At 31.4% G+C, this 19,644-nt stretch overlaps 3 protein-coding genes across 6 annotated transcripts; all 3 read right to left on the reverse strand.

The window, feature by feature from the left end:
- Positions 1-586: 586 nt before the first annotated feature.
- On the reverse strand, positions 587-4,580 carry LOC123206416 (fatty-acid-binding protein 2-like). The gene is made up of 11 exons (XM_044623604.1): positions 4,443-4,580; positions 3,331-3,888; positions 2,966-3,188; positions 2,567-2,642; positions 2,366-2,468; positions 2,095-2,163; positions 1,808-1,844; positions 1,650-1,724; positions 1,507-1,558; positions 1,207-1,251; positions 587-1,055 (listed from the first exon to the last, which is right to left on the reverse strand). Exons 2-11 carry the CDS (start codon positions 3,792-3,794, stop codon positions 958-960), a joined length of 1,242 nt encoding a protein of 413 aa, XP_044479539.1. The 5' UTR covers positions 3,795-3,888; positions 4,443-4,580; the 3' UTR covers positions 587-957.
- A 4,020-nt stretch (positions 4,581-8,600) lies between these two features.
- Positions 8,601-15,270, reverse strand: LOC123206407 (guanine nucleotide-binding protein alpha-1 subunit-like). Of its 4 annotated transcripts, none has more exons than XM_044623595.1 (14): positions 15,042-15,270; positions 13,561-13,735; positions 13,322-13,394; positions 12,683-12,720; positions 12,496-12,585; positions 12,238-12,315; positions 11,898-12,005; positions 11,658-11,759; positions 10,626-10,681; positions 10,124-10,258; positions 9,716-9,809; positions 9,539-9,598; positions 9,369-9,448; positions 8,601-9,070 (listed from the first exon to the last, which is right to left on the reverse strand). In XM_044623595.1, exons 2-14 carry the CDS (start codon positions 13,645-13,647, stop codon positions 8,893-8,895), a joined length of 1,179 nt encoding a protein of 392 aa, XP_044479530.1. In that variant the 5' UTR covers positions 13,648-13,735; positions 15,042-15,270; the 3' UTR covers positions 8,601-8,892. The 4 variants fall into 4 exon arrangements, with proteins under 4 accessions (XP_044479530.1, XP_044479528.1, XP_044479527.1 ...); XM_044623593.1 differs by lacking the exon at positions 15,042-15,270 and adding an exon at positions 14,684-15,035; XM_044623592.1 differs by lacking the exon at positions 15,042-15,270 and adding an exon at positions 14,641-15,035.
- An 877-nt stretch (positions 15,271-16,147) lies between these two features.
- Positions 16,148-18,535, reverse strand: LOC123206409 (uncharacterized hydrolase YugF-like). The gene is made up of 4 exons (XM_044623597.1): positions 17,707-18,535; positions 16,739-16,834; positions 16,586-16,653; positions 16,148-16,494 (listed from the first exon to the last, which is right to left on the reverse strand). The coding sequence occupies exons 1-4, from the start codon at positions 18,334-18,336 to the stop codon at positions 16,380-16,382; spliced, it is 909 nt and encodes a 302-aa protein (XP_044479532.1). The 5' UTR covers positions 18,337-18,535; the 3' UTR covers positions 16,148-16,379.
- Between the last annotated feature and the right edge of the window lie 1,109 nt (positions 18,536-19,644).

The following is a 19,644-nucleotide window of genomic DNA, read 5'->3' on the forward strand; positions in this document are numbered from 1 at the left end:
GAAGATGAGAGCTTAAATTAAAGTTTTCAAAAGTTTGGAGGCAATTGTTATGGGAAAAAAATGGAAACCCTAGGTTTGAAGAGGGGGGCAATATGACTTTTCAAAATAAACAAATTTCATACAGAGGAGAAATTATTAGTTTTTTAAACTTTAGAAAGAAAATATAATAAATTAGATAATTTTTAATAATAATATTATAATGGCGATTTTACCTTTCACCATAACTAAAAATTTTAATAAAAATTGTTTCATAAGTGGATGTTCGAGTTTTTCAAACTCTACGAGTGTGGGCAATAGTTCATTGGCCTTATTTCTATTAAAAAACTAATAGCCTAATCATAGTTTTGAAGATTGTTTGTAATTTCTTAATATTTAACTATAAATGTTAACTCATTTTACAATTATAAATATATTAAAAGCTAATATTTTGTGCTAGAAAATGATAGTTAGATGATAAATAGCTAAACTCCTATGTTTTTTTAAAAGTCTGAAGAAATGCATAAAATAGTAATAAAATAATATAATTTATTTCTATGAAAGGGCACACCCTTCTCTGTATATTAAAGAATGAGAATGGAAAAAGATATAATTGGGACAGCTATTTGATCCCGAAACCCAAGTAATGTTACATAAATAATTTTTTTATACAATTTTACGTACAAACAACGATATGTCATTATATAATTAGATAGTTAAAAATTAAAGATAAACTAATATTCAATCATATGGTAACATATCATTGTTTGTGTATAAAGTTATATATATAGTTTTATTGCCCTATCCTCCTAATTTCCTGCATCATCACTGCTTAAAACCTAGAAGCTTTGCAGTGACATATTCAATTGCTACAGCCTGAACAGGCAAGGCAATTATCAACCAACATATACTACACTTGTATCATGGCTATATACTTCACCACCAAACTTTGAGACAATGTTTGATGGAATATGAATCACTTCAGCACTTCCTTAGAATAGTAGCCACATTTTTGCCGATCTCTTCTTTCGTTTGTTCTGACACGGGAACATCTCCCAGGTACATGTCGAAGAAAGCCCCTGAAAGTAAAACTAATTTTTATACAATCTTGATAATCACCACAACTCTGTGTCGGAGCACTGTTCCTTGAGAAGTTATTGATATATTACTTTGATTCAGAAATGCACTCAATGTCTATGCAATAATAAATTGAGAACAAGGTTGACTTACTGCATAAATCCTTGCTTTTGACTGCTCCTATACGATTACCTCCAACTGCAATTTTTTTTTAAACACTGTAAGATGTATGCACAACATGTAGTGGAAATGAAATAACTTCTTAACTCAGCCCCCATTCTAGAAGTATACAACAGCATGCAATATCTTGCTGTGATTGCACATATGTAGAGCTCACCCTAGGCCAAAATGACAGATAAGGGAGTGGGGTTCGACAGTAACAGAGCCAGATGTGTATCAGAGGAAGCAGCTAGAATAACGATTAAATAAAATAATCCAAAGATAATAACTCACCTTCAGTGATTAGTTGTCCATCAGCTGTTCGCCGTAGATCAATTGTCGTTCCCTGCAATATTCAAAGAAGTTAATGAAACTTGGTGTTACAAGGATAAGAAGAGAGGAAAGCCAAAAAGAAACAAGAGACAATAGACTATTACCCGAGGTAATGGAATATCTTTTGTGAAGTAAGAACCAAAAGTTTTCAAGCAATTATAATCGGTGTCTGGATTTATCTAATATGAGTCAGATAAAATTTTGAGTCAGTAGTCATTCAGAGTAAGAACAATCAAACAAGTTTTTATACCATCTGATTTACCTTTACCAAACGAGCACGCAGAGATTTCTCAAACACACTGCCATATATACACCAAAGTAATTGAATACGAAAATTAGCATATTTTGTCAATTGCACATTGAGAAACAAAATGTAGCTAATCACAATTATCATCGATGAGGTATGTATTAAAGCAAGAATATTCATAAAAATTGGTTTGTGAGGCATTATGCTGACTAATGTCAATTAAATTTTAATGTCATCTTGTGTCTATGGAATCAAAATCCACTAAAATGTAGTGTGTGCATAGGAAGGAGAATTTAACTTACTCCTTGACAGAATTGATTTTCATGCGATTGCAATTGATCACAAGCCTCACAGTCATGTCAATATCCTCCCTGCAACACCCAATAAAAACTTCCTTTAAAAGTTGGGAACAGTAGAAGAAACAAAAAAAATTCAATATAGAACTATTCTATCTCCACGACTTCAAAGAGAAATACTAATCAATGGTTGTCCAACTTAACATCACCAAGCTGATTTTAAAAATTTGAATTTTCTTTATTAGCTGGGCATTAAGAATGACTCTCACTCGTTTACCTCAGAAGATCCTCATAAAACTCCTGGCGTTTGTTCAGTTCACCCACTGGTATAGATGCATATTTTTGACCCAATTTCTCACACACAGCACGAGGATGAACATCTGCAGAAACAAAATCAAGAAAATATATAAATGACAATGATATCAAGGAGTTAATGACAAAAACTGAGAAGCTTCAAGTTGGATCTAAAAAGACTTACAAAAACCAAATGCATAAACCTTCAGAGATTTAATTTTAATTATTTTCATAGTTCTGGATCCAGTTCCAACAAGGACCTGAGCATGTGGAAGTTGTAAGTGTTAATGAAAAAAAATAAAATAAAGAGACAAGGAAACAAGGAGAAACAGCAGCAATGGACAAATGGATTTCTTTAAAGTTTACATGATATCCCAAAGCTTATATATTATAGTAATCAAACAACAAACACTAATGTACTTTCAAAATTGACAACGACTACACATCTAGCTAAAAATTCCAAAACAATATCCATAAAGCATTGGGGATTTTCCAAAGTGATAATATGCCAAAGCAATTAAATCACCACAACGTATCAAAAGATAAAGAATCAATTACTCAAATTAGGTTCAACAGCATTTACCTCAGAAGTTAAACTGGAATTATTTCCTGTGTCTAAAATGTTGTCCAATATAACTGGAAACTCTATGCCTGTTCTGGGTTCAACAGCATGTCTTCTCCTGTTCAAGTTGGGAAAAGATAAATTGCCACAACGCTGGGGCTCAATCTCACAAGGCTTTTGATCCATGCATTCATGCATTCGTACATCTGTGCCGTCCAATGGAACAGCCGTTATCTTTGAAGATCTGACCGATATCATCATCATAAAGAATTTATTGTAGTAAACTAATGCCAAACAGACTCCCAAAATATGAAATACTAACCAAAAAAAAGAAAAAGGTAACATTAATCAAGCCTGCTCATCTATTGTTTTTTCAAAAGACTTACAAGTTATCAAATGGTGGGATCACTACTGCCGCTAATGAGAGCAAAGAACAAGATTGGATTCCTTCTCCTCCTCTAAGCATGTGTCTAATGGCTGAACTAGAAATCTTGCCTAAAAACACCGAAGTGGCCGATTCACTTTTTGATCTAGCACTAAAATTAAATCCAGCAAGATTAGAATCACTTGAAGTAATTTGCTTAACTTGCATAGAAGATTTACAGCGTCCAGGTTTTGAAACATGCTGAGTGCTTGCTATTCTCCTAGTCAAATTTGAACTTGGTCCACTAGTGAACCAAAATAAACAGGCTCCAGCAAACTTTGAAATGCAGTCAAAAGCTTCATTTAGCACTAGGCTTCCAGGAAGATGTAGATGTTTAGACTGTGTAAGCGAGAACAAAAACTCTGTAGGTAAGTTGTATGGATTCCCTCCATCGAAATCCATGAAACAAAGCCAATCATTCCGCATATTCTTCTGTATTCTAGCTAATAACCCCGAAACCTCAAATAATCTAAATCTTCAAATTGTCTATACAACCACCAAGCAGGAAAAACACAAAAACCTGCATGAAATACAATAATTTTCACTTAACTCAAAAAAAATCTTAAAAAAAGCCTCGTATGCAAATTAGACTTCCTAGTCGATTCATTTAAGAGGAAAATAAAGGTTTAGTTACAAAATTGGCTGAAGAAAAGTTAGGAGCTGTTTAATTTCTCAAATTGAATTCATTGATCCTCAATACAAACCAACAGTAAATTGTAATAACGTGTATAAGCAAAATATGAAAAAAAAAAAAAAAAACAAATAACTTCTTCATTTAAGAAAAGAGGCTAAAGAAGCTGATCGCATAATTTTACAGATTTTACCATTATTTTTCATAATGCAGAGCGAACACTAAATTCCCGGAAAACCTCACCTCACATTGATAAAAATACATAGTAATTCACAAAAGGAATTTTAAAAAAATCTATTTTCCACAGTGGAAAGAACGTGGAAAAAGGCAATGCCAAGTAAATTTTAGAAAAGGGTTTCTACTAAAAGGAAGCTTTTGCATTTTGTTTACTTTTCAACCAAATTTTCCCGTGAACCAAACAGAAAACGAAGGAATTAACATACCTGCAAACTGGTACAACTTACACCCCCACGCAAAAGAAAATTGAAAGAAGAAAAAGGGACAAAGAAAGAATTGGGGTTGGGGTTTGTGAGCTTCCAAGGAATTGGGGGGTTCTTGTAATAGAAGGAGAGGAAGAAAGGAATATGCTTAGTTCAAGGAACAGGGACAAGTAACAACGGTTGAAATTAGTCTACGCTCATTCAAATTTTCTTTCAAGGTCAGACGACTTATTCCCATCCAAAGTTTAATTTTTTTTTTCAAATTTTTACCTAAAATCAATCAAACCTATTAATTTAAAATTTTTTTTAAACTCTAAAAATTAATAATTTCTTTCTAAAATAAATTTTAAAAAATAACATTTTTTAAAATTTATTTTTTATTTTTCGATGACCTCTCCCTTCGACAATATCTCTCCCTATCTCACTCTCTAATTGATTGTCCATGTCAAAAAAACAAAAACAAAATATCTCATTTTCATCTGGAAAAATGATTATCTTTCTCACCTTCCCAGAAAAGACGATGACTCATCTTCTCAAATGAAATTCTTCATCTTCTTGACTTGGACAGTCAGTTAAAGAGAGATATGAGAAGAGAGAGAGAGGAAGCATTGAGAGATAGGGACCATCAGAGATGGCATCGGAGAATGAAAAATAAACTCTAAAAGAGAAAATGTTAGTTTTTAAATCTTGACCTAAGAAAAAAATATTAGTTTTAGGATTTAAAGAAAAAAAGACATAAAATTTTAGTTTATTTTTAATATTACTAATAAAATAACGATTTTACCTTTAAACCTACAGACTTAACAGTCTATGGATAGAGAGTAAAATTTTGATAGGAAGAAGTCGTTTGGCCCCTTTTTAATGAACAAAATTTAAAGTTGATAGTATTATGTGTACAACGAATATATATAATTTTATACACAAATAATAATATATCATTACATGATTGAATAGTTTTAAATTAAAAATAAAATAATATATAATTATATAGTAAAATATCATTATTTATGCCTATAATTTTACTGTTTAAACCCACTTGCGTTTTTTTTTTTAGAGAATATTATATACAAATAAATATATAAAATATATTATTATATAATTAAATATTATTTTATTTTTAATTTAAAATATCTAATTATTTAATTATATATATTTAAAATAATTACGCTGGTTTCTTATATTTTTGCTGATATGCTTTAGTCAATTTTTTGTTTTTTGTTTTAATTTCTATTAACTTAACTACTTTGCTTTAATCCATGCCATGCCTATTAATTACTTTTGTTTGGGATAAATAATTAGAGATAATATTAGATAGCATTATTTTAATCTCTTATTTAAAAAATTGTTTGTTTAAATTTTATTTTTAAAAATATATTTTTTTGATAAAATTACTCATGAATTAAAAAAAAAAATCCTATTCCTTTCTACGGAACCAATTTCGAAATTCCATCTTTGACTCTATAATGAAACTATAAACGAGCGCTAGGTTGTGCTAGAATATATCTAGATAATTAAATTATGTGCATCTATTTTAAATATATAAATATTATTTATATATATCATTATATGATTGAATAATTTTAAATTAATGATAAAGTAATATTCAATCATATTATGATACATATAAGTGTGTATATGATTGTGTATATAAAATGAGTACATATAATATTACTCTTAGTTAGTTTATATCAAAATTGAGTTCGTATTGTCAAAATCAAGAGGAATCAACCTTTTATTCCATTCATATTGACATGCTTCTGAGTTTAAGGGGAAAAGAAATAAATATTTGTATTTCTTATATGTATAAAAATAAAATTACGTATGTTTATTTTTTATACATAATTCATATATAAAGATGATGTGTCATTATGTGATTGGGTGATTTTGAATTAAAGATAAAAAAATATTCAATCACAAGATAATATACCATCTATGTATACGAATTATGTATAAAAACCAGATACATAACATTGTTCTATGGATAATTATTTGAATGATGCATCGAAAAATCAAATCAAACTAATCAATACACAATAATTTATAGCGAGAAACTGTATATTTTGAATATATCATAACGGAACCATGGATTTAAAATATACTATAACATTCTTTTTAAGTAGGAAAAATATTTGCTAAATTAAGTTTGTAATACAGGTTATAAAATCATTTAGAAGGATGGGCTCAATAAAGACGTATGTTATATAATCAATAGAATATAAGAAAGAAAGATGAAACAATAGATATTAGTAGTATGAGATTGAGAGACTTCCATGTCTTCTAATTGTCAAGTGTAACTAAACAAGTTCAGAAATAATGTTTACAAGTGCTCTGTGTTTTGCCTATTGACTTGATCAATAAACTATTGAGTGTTCTTACTACACCAATAGATTATAGAATCATCTAGAAATAAACTATAACTATTGATAGAACGCCTATTTATGGTATCATCTATCCAATCAACATTAGGATATATACATAATCTAAATAAAAACTAAACAGAGAAACAAAGTCTATAGAACAATGTGTTATTCATATATTAAAGAATATGAAGTCTTATCACAAGATAAGTAGAACAGGGAGCACCCATGAATTGATTAATGATGCGAACAACTTATACTATATCTAGTTGAGTGAATGTTAAATAGATAAAACGTCTAACCAATTGACAACATAAGGTAGGATCATCCAATGTGGTTCCTTCCATAGGTAAAAGTTTGATATTGATCCAAATGGAGTGGTGACAATTTTATTATTTGTCAAGTTAGCATGAGAAAAAAGTTTTGTAGAATATTTGGTTTAAGATAAATAAAACCCTAAATTGTTAGAGTAACCTTCAACCCAAGAAAATAACTTAAATACCCAAGATTCATCAATTTAAATTGCGTACTAAGTAATTGTTTTAATTCGGTAACACCCTATTAATCGTCTTCAGTAATGATTTTATCATCTACACATAGTAACAAAATAGTATATTCCCTTTTAGTTTTGCAAATAAAAAACATATTATTATAAGAACCAGAAGAACACCCAAATCGGCTAATGGTAAAGCTAAATCTTATAAACCATGCTCTAAGAATATGATAAAACTTATTTTAAAGTATCAATATCTACTTGACTAACAAGTTCATTTAAAGTGGAGGAGTGACTAAAAGACGAACTCTTAGTGGTAACAACAACTTTGTTGTAAGTAAATTACCAGAAAAAAAAATTTTATTGTAAGTAGAAGCCTTCATGGACTTAGACTATGATTGTTTCACTTAATTCTAGCAATACCTTCAAAATACTTTATGCTGAGATGAAGAAGAGAAATGAGTAGCTAAAACTGTGTCAATATATAATTTAAACTGACAAGACTTCAAAGTAGAAAGTCAAGTTCCTTTAAGACATAATTTTGTAACCACTGCATCAATATCAAAATAATATCCCTATGCAACAAAGAGGATCTGACAGATTTGAATTTATTATGTAAGACCATAATAAATTAATGAACTCTAAATTCATCTTGTTCTTTTGCATAAAGTAATGTATCACAAGCATCAAACCATTTTGATTCAAACAATGATCATTGGTCACATAGAGTTGTACTCTTAGATAAAAATCTTTAATGGACTGACTAGGTTTTTTATGCATGTGCCTAATGCTCAATCAAGTTTATTTCGAATTTAGTCTTAATTGCCACATCAATTCATGTAATTTTTATGTGCACAAATTATGTGCATATAATACTACTGTAAATATAAATACAAACATTTGCTCATGCATAAATTGGAGAATGTTTGAAGTAAGGCATAAGAAAGGTTTGAAACGAAAGGGCATCATTGAAGGAAACAAAGTTGCAATAGAGATCCTTTAGGTGCCTCCGAGCTGATAGGCTAGCTGGACTTGGGCTACACATGTAGATTGGCCATGAAAATGACTTTGTATGAAAGCTTTTACTGCTGATCGAAATGACTTTGAATGATATCCAAAGTTTTTCTTCAAAAAGGTTTCAGAAACAAAGAGGAATCAACACCATCATAATCAAATCTCCCTTTCATATCTACGCATCTGGGAAACATATTCTAATCTCTTCAAGATTTTCCTCTACAAGCCAGTTGACTAGTTAGTTTCAGATTGATTCCATGAATCAGAAATCTTTGGCTAAAGATGAGATAGAATCCGTACAGACAACAAACTATATTAGAACAAAAATTATAAGCAACTTTTGTAAGTTTTGATGCCTGCTCTGAAACAAGACAGACAAGAAAAAGAATTCTAGGTTGGTTTTTTCTTAATACATATAAGCAGCCAATGGAATGATATGGAAAAAATTTTGTCGTCCATCTGTGTGAGAAACAAATGGAATTCAAAACTTGTGCCCTATGGAATGTGATATACCAGCAGTCAACAAATGGGGTATTTCATCCAACTTTAATTTTTAAAATCTGACCAATTCAAAAGAATTCATGTCTGTTCACAATAAGCCTGCCTCGAAGAGATTTCTGCGTCTGAGTGTCTCGTCTACTAGCTTGAAAGTTTTTTTCACAAGCTTCTGATCAAGGGCAGTGGTTCTGTAGATCTTGAAGACCCGGTCCACACGATCAGGAGTTGTGCTTTGGAAATATAACTCCTCAAACTTCTTTTTCACATACCTAAATGGAAAGTTTCCAACATGGAATAGTCATTTGATCTATTCTGGAAACAAACTAATCAAATTACATGAAAGTCTACAAAAGCCTTTAAATAATCAACTGGGATAAGCTGAATTTTAAAAGCCAATCAGTTGAAGATATTTGAAGCCAATATTAGCAAACCAGAAGGCTCACAAATTTGAAGAGAATTCTTATTGCAAAAAGAGGGACAGTCATTTGGTCACCGAAGATGTTTTAGCACCCTAAACTTACTACACAACCAGAGAACACACGCAACTACAAACGTATGGATGCTTACTCATAGGCATGCTCAATCTCCTGTTTTCCTGTCAAAACTGGCTGGTAATCTTTGAACCATTCGCATACGTTCAGTGGCACCTAGAGAGTACAGAACATTAAAAACCCAAATTTATGGAAAAAAAAAATTGTCAGTTAAATATAAATTTCCACCACTATATTTGGGCTTACTTTTAGAACCTTCTTTTCGAAAATATCAAATTTGTTCAGAAACAGCATGAAGGATGTTTTCTGCACCAAAGAAACCAAATATGCCTAAGATAAAAATCCAGCTATCCTACTACATCCTCGGACATGTACAAACACAAATGCACACTATGCATAGCAGAAAGAGGCAGCGAAGGAGACCTCAAAACATGGTTGCTTCAGAACCCAGTTAAAAAGCTCCTTAGTCTCCATCATGCGGTTCTTTTGTTCATCCTCAAAGAGTGTTTGGTCATACCTGAAGCGCCAAAGTCACCATGTAAGAGCTTTGTAATAGCTAAGATTTTTTTTTTTAGATGTTAGCAAAAAGTGGTGGCAATTTAAGTCAGCTTAAAATCTTTGCCAACAGCAGAAAGACAGAAATTTTAGCAACCATATACAATTTTTTTTTTGAAACTTTTTAACACCCATAAATCCACATGCAACTATAATATTATACTGAGGAGCCACAAATCCAAAAAATTCAAGCTTATAGAGAAAAACTTAACAATAGTGTTTAAGTGCTGACATATACAAACTATAAGGGGTGAATGGAAGCAATGCCATTCTTACTCGCTAATAGCAGCACAAAATATTACAGCTGTGACACCTTCAAATAGATGGATCCACTTCCTTCTCTCATTTCTTTGGCCTCCAACATCAAAGAGTCTGTATACTTCACCACTTTTCTTATGCTCTCCTACAGGGCTGAAAAACCATGGCCAACAGGAAGTCCCTCATTGAAAGTATAAGGCAAAACACAAACATGCAGAAGAGTTCTTTGCTTCAAACCACAAATTTAAGTTGCTTAATAAAAACTACTATACTCACCATGCTAACATGTAAGAAAAAATACATAAATATAATTTCAATAATTTATTAGGGCCTCCATTTGCAGGTAAAATTAATTTATAAAAACAAATGGCCAAAATAAGCAAGTTGAAATGGCTGGACTGTAAGACCTAGACATTAACAAAAGGGCATTCATGAGAAAACAAAAAGGCGATGCAGATGACAACATTAAGTGTCACAGAAGATGGTTTGATCATCCATAGCACTTGAATAAAATGATTACCTGAATTGGATCTCTACAACACCAGTTGTGCGAACTCTTGCATAAAGAACATCTTCCTGCAACACCAAATATGATGAAAAACAATTGTATGAATGATAAATTCATGAATACAGTTTTTGTAATACCCCGAGATATAATTGGCTACACAGGGACAATACAATGCTATACTGTAAATGACATATACTTCAAAAATTGACAGAAGTCACTGATATCAGTCATCAATACTACAACATAATTACTTCCTAGCCAGAATCAGGAGGTATGAAAAAGAATAATTACTTCCTAGCCAGAATCAGGAGGTATGAAAAAGAATACAGGGCTGATGTTACCGCCTAAGAAAATAATAATAATAACAAAGGGGTGTTAATTGTAGAAACACAAAATATATGGTAATTTCATAATTTTTCACAGTCCTCCCTTCCCAAGCTAAGCAACTGATAATATATTTGATTAGCAAAAATAGAGCTCATTGAACTTCTTTAGCGAACATGATTTTCATAATAAATTTATGTATAGGATCACTCCAAAACTAACCACAGATGCTGAACAAACTAGAGTGTAAATGGATACTTCAAAAAAGTAGTCCTTACACCACAAGAAACCATTTACTAAGTATGAATTTGTGAAGAACGTAATACGTTGCACACAGAATATTCCCATATAGTCCTTGCCAAATAGTAAGAGCAACACTAGGAGCACACGCTAACTTAATATGTTAAAGCAGGAACTATGCAAAGATTAAATTTAGTTTCACCTTACCAAGAACAGACAGGAATGACAAGTTACTAACCAAAGAGCAGTAATATACACACTGTCAGATTATCATTTTATGATGAACTTGATAAAGCGAATTCTATACAGATCCAGACATCGTTTGAATAATGATGTTTTTAGCATGTTCAATCTATCACAAGAGGCAAATTCATCATCATGCCATAACAGATTCTCTCTCCCAATCAAAACATTCTCATGCTTTCTGAAAAGAAGAGAAGCAAAATAGACACACACACACACATTACAGACAATGATTACCTTTGTTGGAATGTAATTCGAGTCAGACAGTCTTTGCAAATTGTCCATGAAATAATTTGCACAGTCAGGAACTTGGAGTTCATTACCACGAGCAAATGTTTCCTATAACATAGAAACAGCACATTAGAATCTTAACAGTGTAGCAAAACTTATATATTTAAAAGAACTAAATTGACTGAAATAAATAAATGAGACTTATATAGCAATCAGCATATCTGTTCTACATGATGCAACAGCCACCTGAATGGCAGGATCTTTCCATAGAGTTTCTATATCCTGTGCAAGCTCTCTTGTCAAACGTGGATAATCCAACCTGCCTCCGATTTCTGATAGCTTTTCTCCAAGATCCTAATAGAGAATACCAGTTTTAAGTATGTGCTACAGTTTGAACATAGAATTGAGAACGCTAGACAGCATCAGGAAAACAGCAAAAAACTTTGATTGGCTATATATTTCAAAAATATAAAACACATGATAATACATTTTACAACACTTGTACAGCAGAAACAACTTTTGGACTGAAGCAGACAAAATAATCTCACAGAGGCAATGTAGTAGACAAAGAATGATGAATGCTAACCTTATTTTCACTGGATACAGCATACTTTAAGGAATCTGTTTCGTTCTGAGCCAATTCCTTCGACCCATCATACAAAATCTGTTCAAGCATATCGATTATGCTTTATATTAAAGGATTAAAACTCATGTCATTTAGCTCTAAGAAGGAAAATACATCTCATCCATTGTGAAACTTATATGCCACTATAAACAGCTGACACCACACACACTTTGTTATTCAAAGGGAAATAACCAACACACCCTTTCAAGTATTGCATACTTTTATAGTCTGATAAACATTGGCATCAATGACTGAGGTATAACTCTTTAGCTCTGCCTCATCAAAGCCAGTTTGGAAGAGAAGTTTAATCTGTGTACAATTACACACAAGAAAGAAAATATATTTAATCAGCATTGTCAGTAGACTGTATACTTTACTTAGAGGGAATATCATTAGTATGTCTTGCCTGCTTAAAAATTGTGGACTTCCCGGACTCCCCAGCACCTTAACAACAAAAATTGACTGTGTCATTTTAGTTAACCTAAAATATAAAAGAAATAAAACTGAAATTGACAATAACGACTTGAATAAGAAAGGTAAGGGAAAAAAATCAGGCACATTGTAAGGAAGGCCTGAAAGTGCAGACACTTTCGAAAGGATCATTTTCAAAATAGGAAATGGAAATTAAAAAAGAAAAATATAAACATGAAGTGTAAAATAAATTAACAGATATCTTCGTGAAACACATTGACAAGGAAACATTTAACAACAAGAGAAACTTAGATGGCTGAAGGAAGGCATCAAGGTAAAAATTAGATTTCATCAAAGATTTGTTAAACATAAATCTTAAATGTAAATCTGCTATCTTTATTATTGGAAAAGGGTGTGTATTCTCCAACCAAATAAGCATTAAATCAAAGGCTTTCATACCCCCGGGGCTGGAAAGCAAAACCACAATATCCATTCATCATTCCAGGAAGGTATCATCAAAAATTAAAATGAAAACGTATAACTTGGAACTGCTAATATATTACCAATTTCATGCCAGACATAATTAAATAATAAAAATCAGAAACAAACAAAAAAGGGTCTTGAGTCTACACACCTAGTAGTAGAAGTTTCTGGATATGCCTTTCAGCCTTTGTTTCTTGTTCAATGCGTCTTTCAATTTCTGCAGTCTGGAAACACTTGTGAAAATTAAATTGATGACTAAATGTTACATGAAGAATGAGAGATAAAACAGAGGGGATAATTAAAGGACAATTACTTGTTGAATTACAATGACTTTAACCTGTAAAAACAGCAAAGGGGCAAAGAAGTACATGTTTCGTAAGAAACAATTACCTGAGCATTCTCTTCAGCATCTGCTGCATTATAACGACGGTTTCTGCTGCAGAGTAAGCCCATGTTTTCTGTTAAAATAGAAAGCATAGAAGAGGCAATAGTCAAGCTCCACCAGGTGTTGCTTGTGTCTTCAATTAGCTTCTATAATGTTGACTCATAACATAACTGAGCGAGCCTGCTCACAAAGCAATAAGGATCACGATTAGTAATATCTCCATCAAAATAAGATCCAGGTGGTTAAGACAACTAACAGGTCCAAAACAAGAACATACTTGAATCACATGGTAACTATGTTAGTTTCTTACTGAGATTAGATCACATTTAATGGAGGAAAAGTAAAAATTATGAGGTATACATGCTTGCAAGGCTGAATGACCCATGACCCAAGTGAGGATGAAAGCACAAGTATATCAATCTCATTTATGTTCTGATGCCAATATAGTTAAAGCCATTTATTAGTAGAATCTTCAAACAAATTTGCACATGTGTGTGGAGAATGCATCAAGCACAAACTGTGATCTAAGAACAAAAACACAAGCGCGCATTTGTTTTCGGCTACAGACCAGTGCCTCAAATCGCATGCCATTTCACGTGAATTCAAAGGAAGAAGCATCAGCCAAAACACGTTGAAGAATATAAAGACAATTAATACTTCACAATAAATCAACTCACAGCACCGTATTTGATATTTATGCAGATAATATATAAAACCAGCACATTATGCAACATTAAATACATCTAGTATTAGGTGCTTCACTAATTTTTCTGTGTCCATATTTCCCATGGTTACCAACCCCACTACCAAAGTACAATAATTAACAGAGTTAAATTTTGACTAGTATAAAATTAACTAATCTCTAACCAGTCACCGCACATTACAATCTACAATTTAGCAAGAAACTTTCAAACATCAAGAACTAAAACTACCACCAAATTTTCACTTAAAGGCTCCTAAATAATCAACAAGATTAAGCAAGCAAAACAATACATCTTGATCTACTACTAAGATAGCAAAACAAATATCTCAGCACAGAATTCGACCCAGAAGAGGAAAAAATGGAAAAAGAAAGAAAGATCTACCAAGAGAGAAAATTGGCAAATTGAAGACAGGAAAAAGGGTAACCTCGTAGAAGAAAGGCGAAGAAAAGCAGTAGAGCCAAAAGGGTTGCTGTAGATTTAGGTGGATAGAGAGTAAAATAACAAGTCTTTCTGCTTGGTTCTCGCTTAATACATAAATATAAACATGGATATGTTATTTTAATCTATCTTAAATGCAAATTTAAGCATAAAAATAAAACAAAGGGAGTGTTAGAGAGGAATCAAGAGGCAAGGCAATACAAATCTTGAAGAGAAAGAGAGAGAAAGAGCGCCGAAAGCTGCAAAGCTATCGGCTTGAGTTCAGCCTTCTTCTCTCTTCAGTCAAAGTTAAAGAAATAAAATAGTGAAAAAAAGTATATATAGTCTGTCTTCTTGGGAAATACACCGCTAACAGCTGCTCTCTTTTGTTATGACCAACTGCTCAGAAAGACTGAACTCCATACAGATTTGCCTAATTGCTACCAGTACCAGTACAAGAACAACTTTTCATAATCAAGTGGGAAATGTTTCAGTGCATTAATCTTCAAGTTCATCATCAAAGTGTTGGCTTTTTTGAGCCGTGCGATGGTTTTGGTTGGGGGGGTCAAGGGTGGCAGTTGAAGTAGAAGAGGCAAAGTGTTGGCAAGTTTAGGTAGAATATGTTGAAGTTTAGTCAAATATTCTTATCGGATTTTGTCGTTTGCTGTTTACTAATACAGTAACGCCATTACCGCAATAACCTCTCAGATTCAAAGTATTCTTCATTTTCATTAAAATAATACAGAAAATGACAATGTGAATACTTTTGTTTTCTATTCTACGGTGAAGAATAAAGAAAAAGTTAAGAGACGTGAAGGAGCATGAGACGCGGTGAGACTTTGGAGCTCAAAAAGAAAATGGCAACCTCTTGGTTGACCATTTTTTCCCCCTCTTCTACACTCGTATCCTATGTGAACAAACTCACTGTAACTCTTTTTTTTTTTTTTTTGTGTGTATTGAATTATTATAATTGAGTGTATATATATATTATATGTATTTATTTGAAATACATAAATAAATATATTTTTTATATTTATTATTATATGATTAGATGATTTTTAATTAAAAATAAAATAATATATAATCACATAAAAACATATATAAATATATATCAATTTATATACCCAAAATAGGTATACATAATATTGTTTATAAAAATATTAATAAAATAAAATTATTTGTATATACATTTTTAGTACATATTCAAATATACCGATAATATATATCCATGTGATTGAATAATTTTAAATTAAAATAAAATAATATCTTATTATATAATAACACATCATATATATATATATATATATATATATATATATATATATATATATATATATATATATATATATATATATATATAATTTTATAAAAAATAACGATGTATCATTACATAATTAAATATTATTTTATTTTTAATTTAAAATTATTAAATTATATATTAATATATATACTTATACCTACCCCAGAAAAATAGTAAATCAAGTGATCAGCCATTAAAGTACAGACCTCGTGACTAGAACACAATGAAGATAGCCCCAAAAATTCTATTGGGCTCTCTATAGCCCAAAACAAATGGAAAGCCCACATTTGAAACTGGGTTCCACTCCTATACCATTTTATGCAAAAAAAAAAAGAAATCAATTTTATTCATAATTTATGCCTTCAGAATCCTAATGACATTACATGCAGCAATTGGTTTTGCCTCAAGAGGAACATAAGAAATTTTTGACAATGCTGTTGAACAATTGAGGGTTTTCGATTTGAGGCACATGAGACGTCTTTTTTATTACCTCCAACCTCACCTTCTCCCCAAGAAGCCTGCAACTCAAAATTCAGTAAATGTCAATATCACTCTTCAACTCTAAAATCAACATTATAACTAGTGAATAAAGTCAGTTAGGTTTCATACTCCTTGAGTTCAGTAGCCATCTTCAAAGGAAATATCTGGTCTTGATCTCCCCATAGGATCAACACATCCTGCATACCCAGATAAGCAGCTGATAATTATGATTAATTAGTTAATTAATGAATTAATGAAGATTGATGAAGGGTAATTAAGAACCTGTTGAAGTGGGGAAAGCTTTGCAGAATCGTCCTTTCCAAGGGTGAGTCCCTTCAAGAGTTCCATCTTCTCCTTCCTGTGGTCTGAGTACAATTTCTGCAACCATTCATAGTTATCGGTATCTTATTATACACAATACGTATCATATAATATAATAAAATACAATATAAATATAAAGCAATATATATTATAAGGTATATTAAATTAATACATATCATATAATACAATACAATACAAGTATAAAACGATACGTATTATAAGATGTATCAAATTAATACGATACAGTGAACATATCATACGATATGATACATATTACTAATATGGATTGATACACTATTTAGATAAAATAATAATACAATAGAGATGTATATAAAAAAAATTTAAAATTTTAAGAGTGTTTATAATATTTTTTAAAATGATAACGTGTTATTAAATTTTTTTATTATTTTATCTTTTAAAAGTTACATCATACTAAAGGAGACTTAATATTTGATATGAAAAATTAAATTTTTAATATACGATACGATATACAATTCAACTACCTTGAATACAAAAGCATTCTGGTTATTTACAGTGCTACTTAGAAAGGAAAAATGTGAATTCATGCAATACCTTCTTTGCCTTCAACTTGGACATTTTCTAATGCACTTTGCAAGTTTATGCAATGCCTGTAATTTTCTGCTCTCAAGATATTATGTTTATCTTGAATATGGGATCGGTTGTGTGTCTGATTATCTACATGTAACGCATATCATAAAATTAAATATATGTATGGGCCATGCATTTATTATTATATAGTTTTACATGGCACCTAACTATAGGATAAGTGGCTACCAGCTGTATGACAAATTCATGGTTTGATTGTTGAAAAGGAAGGATCACCCATGGCCAAATCACACGCATTCAATTCAACCAGTAATGAATGATCGTAATGAAACAACAATGGTTAGAAACAATTGAATAATTACCTCAACAACATCATTGAGGAAAAAATCAGGGATGATTCTGAGTTTCTTGGAGACGGCTAAGCCGGTTAACGTCCTCAACTGCGACGTCGTTTCCGGCAACATAAGGTGCTCGATACTCTCCACCTTCGCCCTCTTCAACAGGGCCTCGTTATCACTGTGTGTCAAGTTGACTCCAGAGCTGGCAATCACGACCTTCTCCACGTTATCCGCCCACATTTTCGCCATATGATACGCCACAAACCCACCGTAGCTGGTGCCCATAACGGAGAACTTTTTCACGCCGATGTTTTCCAGCAACTTCCCGACAGAAACCGCTTGAAAAACCTCTGATCGTTCTTTAGACTTCGTCGTGGAATTTCCAAAAAAGATGAGGTCAGGCACATAGACGTGAAAGTGAGGGGCGAAGAATTTAACCTGTTTCCGCCACTGCCAGATAGCGGCGGGGCCGAAGCCGTGAATAAGAACGAGTGAAGGTTTTTGGAGGGTGATTTGGTCGGGGTTGGGACCCCAGAAGTGAATTGTCGTCCCGTTTTTCAAGTCGAGAGTTTGTGAAGTGAGGCCGGAGGAGATGAAGCAACGGCGGAGGTAAAGGCTGTAAAGGGAAACAAGGCTGAGGAAAGAAGGTGCCATGGTGGGGAAAGATTGAGGTTAGGCCATGGTGAAGGAGTGTGAATATTAATGGTTCCTCATCTTGGTGTTTATTTTAGTCAGAAAGAAAGGAGGAGTTGGAGAAATGGCTATTGATTTTTTTTTTTCTCTTCTTGCTTGAATTACGCCGTTGGGTATTGGGTTGTTTACCTAAGAAAATAAAGGGAGATTTTTGTAATTTAATGTATGATATTTATCTCATTGGCCATTTTGGTAAATTAAAAGAGAAATTAAGAATGTTTGGTGCTTCGATGAATCTCTGCAAGCCATGTACAATTTTTGAGTTTAGGAAGGAGCGTATGGCATGGGTGTTTAAAACCGGTTAATTAAATTAATTTGATAATTTTTAAAATCAAATAAAAGTTTTAATTTTAAAAAAATCATAAATTAAAATTAATTTAATTTAAAAATTAATTAATTTTTAAACAAACAAAAAAAATTAATTAATTAAACTAAATTTTTGGTTAATCAATTTTGAAGAATTATTTAATTTTATTATTTTTTAAATTTTTTTAAAAATATATTTAATATTCTATTAATTTTTTAAAATTTTGTTTGTTTTGATTAATTGATTTTAAAAAATAGTTAAATCTATAATCAATCAAATTAAAAAATTAATTTTTTTAATATTTTTGAATTGATATTTAAACCGGTTATTCAAATAACCTATCGTTTTATTTGGTTTTTCGTTCGGAAATTAGTTTGGTTTGAACACCAAATGATTTTGACCATAGCTAACTCTTTATTGAAACTGGAAAAGGTAGATGCAATTTTTAATGAGTTGGTGATCTTCATCCATAGCCTTCTTATATGGTCCAAAATGTAGCGAAAACTATGGTGATGTGACTACCTTACAAATATATTAAATTTTGTTTAAATTATTTGTTTGCATTTACATCAGATAAACCATGAGTTGGTTTATAATTCGATCTAATTTTATAATCCGATTTGGTTTATATATAAATATTTACTTATTTAAAATTCGATCAAAATCGATAAATCAATTTAATTGAAAAAACTATTTAAAACCAACAGTTTGTAATTAATTTTTTTATTTATGTAATGAAATGCCAATGGTTTAATTAATATATTTGAAATTATATTTATATTTAAAAATGTAATAAATGTTTGATACTATTTAAAAAATACATAATAATTTGATAATAAACTAAACCAATTAATTATCCAGTTGAACTAGTCAAACTATGAACTAATAAGATGATCGATTTGTTCACTAATCTTGTTTTAAAACATTGATTTTTAGAATCTTCACCCTGATGTGACGAAGAC

This window comes from Mangifera indica, unplaced genomic scaffold, assembly GCF_011075055.1.
Source record: "Mangifera indica cultivar Alphonso unplaced genomic scaffold, CATAS_Mindica_2.1 Un_0035, whole genome shotgun sequence".
NCBI lineage: Eukaryota > Viridiplantae > Streptophyta > Magnoliopsida > Sapindales > Anacardiaceae > Mangifera > Mangifera indica.